The following is a 5,386-nucleotide window of genomic DNA, read 5'->3' as shown; positions in this document are numbered from 1 at the left end:
AATACATTAATAATTAATAAAATTGATTACAATTCAACAATCTCAAAATGTAAAAAATAAAATAAAATGAAAAAATAAGTAATAAATATTTTTAAAAACTAAAATATTGTCTCCTACTGAACCTTAAACGACTATGAAAAAATCGGAAGAAATAACATACTTGGAAAAAAAAAAAAAAAAAAAAAAAAAAAAAAACACCTATCATTATCTGCTGTTTTGAAGATTTTGACAATCCATGATTGCGACATCGATTCAGATAGGGATAGGAATTGAAAAATAAAACAAATCTCAGCCCAGAAGAAATATACACACTCTTTGGGTAAAGAAAAAAAAATGTCAATAAGAAAAGTATTAATTAAGTAGAGAAGTGGAAAAAGAGGTTGGAAAGAAAGTAAATAAAAAATAAAAAATCACAGCCATAAGAAATATACACTCTTTGTGTAAAGAGGAAAAATATATGAATGCGAAAAGTATTAATTAAGTAGAGAAATGAGAAAAGATCAAGAAGTTCGGAAATAAAGTAAAAGAAGATTACAAATTACAGAATGAGGATCAATAATTCAACATTGTTCGTAAAGAGCCACACGTATCCATCACAATACTAATCTGCCAAACAGCCACACGTATCCATCACAATACTAATCTGCCAAACACGCACATGAAAGTGAAACTCACAACCATCAGCAAAATGAATAAGGGGACCAACCATGACCCCAGATGCATGTGTTTAACAATGTATTGTTTTCAAAACAAAATAATAATAATTATTACATTATTTGTCACCTTTCACTCAAAGGAAGAATATCTTCCTCCATAGTTGTTCATGAAATTCATATATTTATCCAATTTCATCACTGATGGAAGTAATAAATGTCAAATATTACACAAAATTATTGTTAATCAACTTAACAGTTCTTCATTGAAATTCTTAAATCCGAGTAGTCGTGTTCTTGTTCTTGAATACGAGGAGTATCATCATACAGTATATGATTGTAATTTGCATGACTGGGGAAAAATAAAGTTCTCAGATACTCACATGGATATCATAAATGTTATTTAGGATTTGTGACCACCATGTCTAAGTTTCATAAAAGGAAAATCACATAAAACAAACGCCACTTTCTTCTGGTAACATAATATCATAAGCAGAGATTGATAATTCTAATGAGCCAACTTCATACAGAACCCATGACAAGTCCAGAACATTTGAACATGTCCAAGGGCACAACATGACCACTTTATTCTAAGGGTGTTTCAACACCAGAGTGCACGAAAACAAACACAAACGTACATAATTTTAAGTTCTTATAAGTCTTAACTAGGAGTTATTATAATTCCTGCCTCTAATGGGGTAATTAGGGACATCTCTGCTAACTAGAAGCTTTGACTTTTGAACCCTCACTTGCAATTGCAGGGATTGCAGGTGCAGTTGTCACCACACTTGCATCCATTCTCAGCTGCAACACCCATTTCAGCACCCTCCATCTGAGTCTTCACTGTTGCCACTCCCATCACCAAGCTCTCAGTGGTTGTTTGCTCAGTGTAGCTCAAGTCTGGGTACATCTTGCAGCTGCACCACAAATATTAAGAAAAAAGAAAAAGAAAAGAACAAAAAAGTCTCAGTGAAATTAATTTACACAACACAAACTCAAAAGGGAAAGATCGTTTCATGTGAAAAGAAAATCCTTGTGTCTCTTTATTCTTAAAAGTGCACAAAATATAAAGAATAAGGTCGTCCATCTATGCCATGATTATGTGAATGTTTCAGGACACCCAGAAACATTTTTCTAAACCTGAGGAGTTTCTAAGGAGCAAAGGTTAACAAAAAGGGTACCATAAAAGCCAAGCAAAATCAAAACATGGTGATCTTTACCCAAGTTAAAGAAACCCTCAAAGGGATCAGAATTTAGCTCACGGAAATTAACCCATGTAAGAAAAAACTCAAAAGAATTGTTTTTTACACAATTCACCAAAAAGGGTGCCCAAAAAGCCAATCAAAACACGCAAAAACTTGAGGTGAAAAATAAAATTTGACATGTCCTGTGAGAGAAAATTAAACAAAGGTTCAGGTGATCAGAATATCCCCACGCAAGAAAATAAACAAAGTATACTTTTTTCATGCAATTCAACCAAAAGGGTACCCGAAAAACCATTAAAAATCTAAAATAAAAATAAAAATAAAAATAAAAATTCTCGGAAAACCTCCATTTTCCGTGAAAGAAATGAAAATCGCACTCACCCTCCGCAGCCACTGCCGCACTTGCAGCCACTTCCGCAACCACAGTTACCACCGCAGCAAGACATTTTGAGGTGAGAGAAAAACCGAACACAGAAGAAAAGAAGATAACGACGAGGAGGAACAAGTTACAACACCGAAACTATTATTACACACACTGGAACGAGTTTCAAGGCTATGCCACGACCCGAATTTATAACACGGTTGAGGGGAGAGAGTGTGATGTATCCGCCGTACACGTGTCGCGATCTCAGGGCGGTTCTGATCCTTTTGCGGATCTTCTCCCACGTTGACGTCGTTTTCATCACTCGTCTCTCGCCGCAGTGATGAGGGGTTTTCTGGTATGTTCGAAATTGTATGGTTGGGGAGTTGGGTACCGTTGGATGAGATATTTGATGACGGTCGAGGGAAAATCAACGGGTGAGATTTGATGTGATGGTAGGCTGTGAAAATAATATCTGTGGAAATTGTCGCATTGTGATTGTGACACTCATTCAATCGTTCTATCTCCTCTCACTTTCATTTTACTCCTTTTTTTTTTATACGACTTCCCTAAAAATTTATCTAAGGAGTGTATTGGATTAGGATTTTAAATGACTTTTTTAGTTAAAAAAAATCTTGCAGATTTTAAAAGATTTTGCAGGATTTTTACGACTTTTATGATTTTGCAGGATTTTACAAGACTTAAAATCAGGATTTTAATAGATTCTGCAAAACTTTTAAATCAGGATTTTAATGGATTTTTTTGGATTTTATAGAATTTCCATGGATTTTTTACATTTGATAAGATTTCAAAAAAAATTTCATACATGTAAATTTAAAAAGAGTCAAAGACAAAAATAATAAAAAAATAATAATGTCTAGATAAATAATAATAATAATAATAATAATAATTCTCCATAATATTCTATCATGTTAAATAGCATTCACCCACATATTCATAACTATACTAGTCCTCCAAGCATTAGTATCTTTTCACTCTTGCTCCTGGGTTTGAATAATAGGCTCAAAAGTATGATCTTCATTAACTGGTAACATTGAAGATGAAGGTTCATCCACCGCTTCAATTGAAAATTCATCGGAACGACATTCTTTACGTAGAAAGTTATGTAGTGTTGCACATACTAACACAAGTTCTATTTGTGTCTTAAATAAAAATGGAGGCGTTGACTTAAAAATTGTGAACCTTGATTTAAAAATACCAAATATTCTCTCGATCACATTATAATTGAACAATTCTTTCTCATTTTCAGGATCATTACCCTGACCTGCAAAATCTTGTAGATGATATCTTACACCTGGAAATGAAGCTAAAAATTGATGTAAATTAGGAAATCCACAATCCACCAAAAAATATTTACCTAATTACATATGCAATATATATAATATTAGTATAATAATAATTATAATAATAATTATTATTATTTAAAGAATAAGAATTTAGATATAGAGAATATATATATATATATATTATTTTAGTTATATATTTTTAACGATATTTATAAATGTAAATTATTTTAACAAATATTTTAACAATATTTTCTTTTTTAAAAAAGAAGCTAATGAAGGCATAAATCCTAAACCATTAGATACTGCAATTTCTTATATTAATTTTCTTTTTTTAAAATATAAAAAATTCCTAATTTCACAATATAAAAATAAAAAGAAATTCATAGTAAAAAAAATAAAATAATTGTTGAGTCATAAAAGAAAAAGGGATAAGAGTAACAAACTTAAGGGAAGGAGAAAGATCGCAGTTTTTATGTTGAGAGAGTTCTTCCCCCAACTAAGATCCATTTTCATCTCATTCTACTCACAGAAACCCTAACAAATTCATCTTTTATATATATATATATATATATATATATATATATATATATTGTAGAGATTATGATATCAATTTCATCTTTCACCTTTTTCTTTTCTTGACGTGTGTTATAAAAAAAATTACCACTTAAAAATTAAAATTTCAAGCATTTTTTGTGTTATATAAAGGAACAAATTCAACTACATAGAATAAAATAAAGCAAGTCAATTAAAGAGAACAAACAGAAAAATAGAGCAAGTCAATGAAACTATCATTTACATGTCGGAGTTTCACAAAATAGGGGAATGAGATGAGAACAATATTACAATATTATATATGAGCAATGAACAATAGTGCAATATTATTAGCAGAGAAAAAATGGAGAAGACAAAAGCATAGGAAAAAAAAAAGATGAAAAACTCACTTGAAAATTCTTGAAAAGTCACTTCAAACAATCTTTCAAAATCCAATGGGTTTGGATGGGATTGTTTTATGAATTTGGTATTTATAGATAACACTAGAAAGTCCTTCAAAATCTCTCTCACACAACAATCCTTTAAAATCCTTATATTTTTTAATACCAATAGATTATTTTTAAGTTGTAAAAAATCTCAAATGAATACCAATGAATTTTAATGGACTCTTTAAAAAATCTTGAAAATCCAGATTGAATACCACTAGATTGTTTTTAAGTGACATAAAATCTTGATTGAATACCAATGGACATTTTTACTCAAAAAAAGTCTTTTAAAATCTTACAAAATCCTAAACCAATACACCCCCTAATATTATCTAAGAAATACTTTTTAGAAAAACTTTCTTGATGAAACAGTCTCATTAAATTGTCACGTGTCTATTTTTATGATAAGTTTGGATGTGAAATTTTATAAATTTAAAGAGTTTTAAATTTTTAATATTTTAATTATTGTAATTTTAATTTTTATTATTTTTAAAATATTTTGTTTGGATAAATTAATTTAAATTTATTAAATTTTTAAATTGTTAAATTGAATATAATAATTTGATTTTACTATATGATAAAATTAATTTTAAAAATATATTTATATGTTAAGATTTTTAAATTAAATTATATAAAATAAATATTAGTTAATTTTTAAATATTTAATAATTTTAAAATTTAATATTAAAAGATATTTAATAATTTTAAAAATATTTTCGAATATTTAATAATTAAAAATATGAAGAGATAAGAGATAAGATAAAATATATAAGTGAAATAAGAAAAATGTATGAAGAATTTCAAATTCTTACTTTCTTTTTGGAAAATTTAAAAATTTACTATTTCAAAGAATTTCACAACTGTTTAAATTTTAATTTTTTTT

General features: G+C 28.7%; 1 protein-coding gene across 1 annotated transcript; it reads right to left on the bottom strand.

Annotated features, from left to right (window-relative positions):
- Nucleotides 1-1,041: 1,041 nt before the first annotated feature.
- On the bottom strand, nucleotides 1,042-2,416 carry MT2B (metallothionein 2B). Its single transcript, XM_020382372.2, has 2 exons — nucleotides 2,240-2,416; nucleotides 1,042-1,570 (listed from the first exon to the last, which is right to left on the bottom strand). Exons 1-2 carry the CDS (start codon nucleotides 2,302-2,304, stop codon nucleotides 1,399-1,401), a joined length of 237 nt encoding a protein of 78 aa, XP_020237961.1. The 5' UTR covers nucleotides 2,305-2,416; the 3' UTR covers nucleotides 1,042-1,398.
- Nucleotides 2,417-5,386: the final 2,970 nt, after the last annotated feature.

Source organism: Cajanus cajan, chromosome 4 (assembly GCF_000230855.2).
Source record: "Cajanus cajan strain Asha chromosome 4, NIPB_CcT2T_4, whole genome shotgun sequence".
Classification (NCBI taxonomy): Eukaryota; Viridiplantae; Streptophyta; class Magnoliopsida; order Fabales; family Fabaceae; genus Cajanus; species Cajanus cajan.
This window is presented reverse-complemented; position numbering and strand designations above follow the sequence as displayed.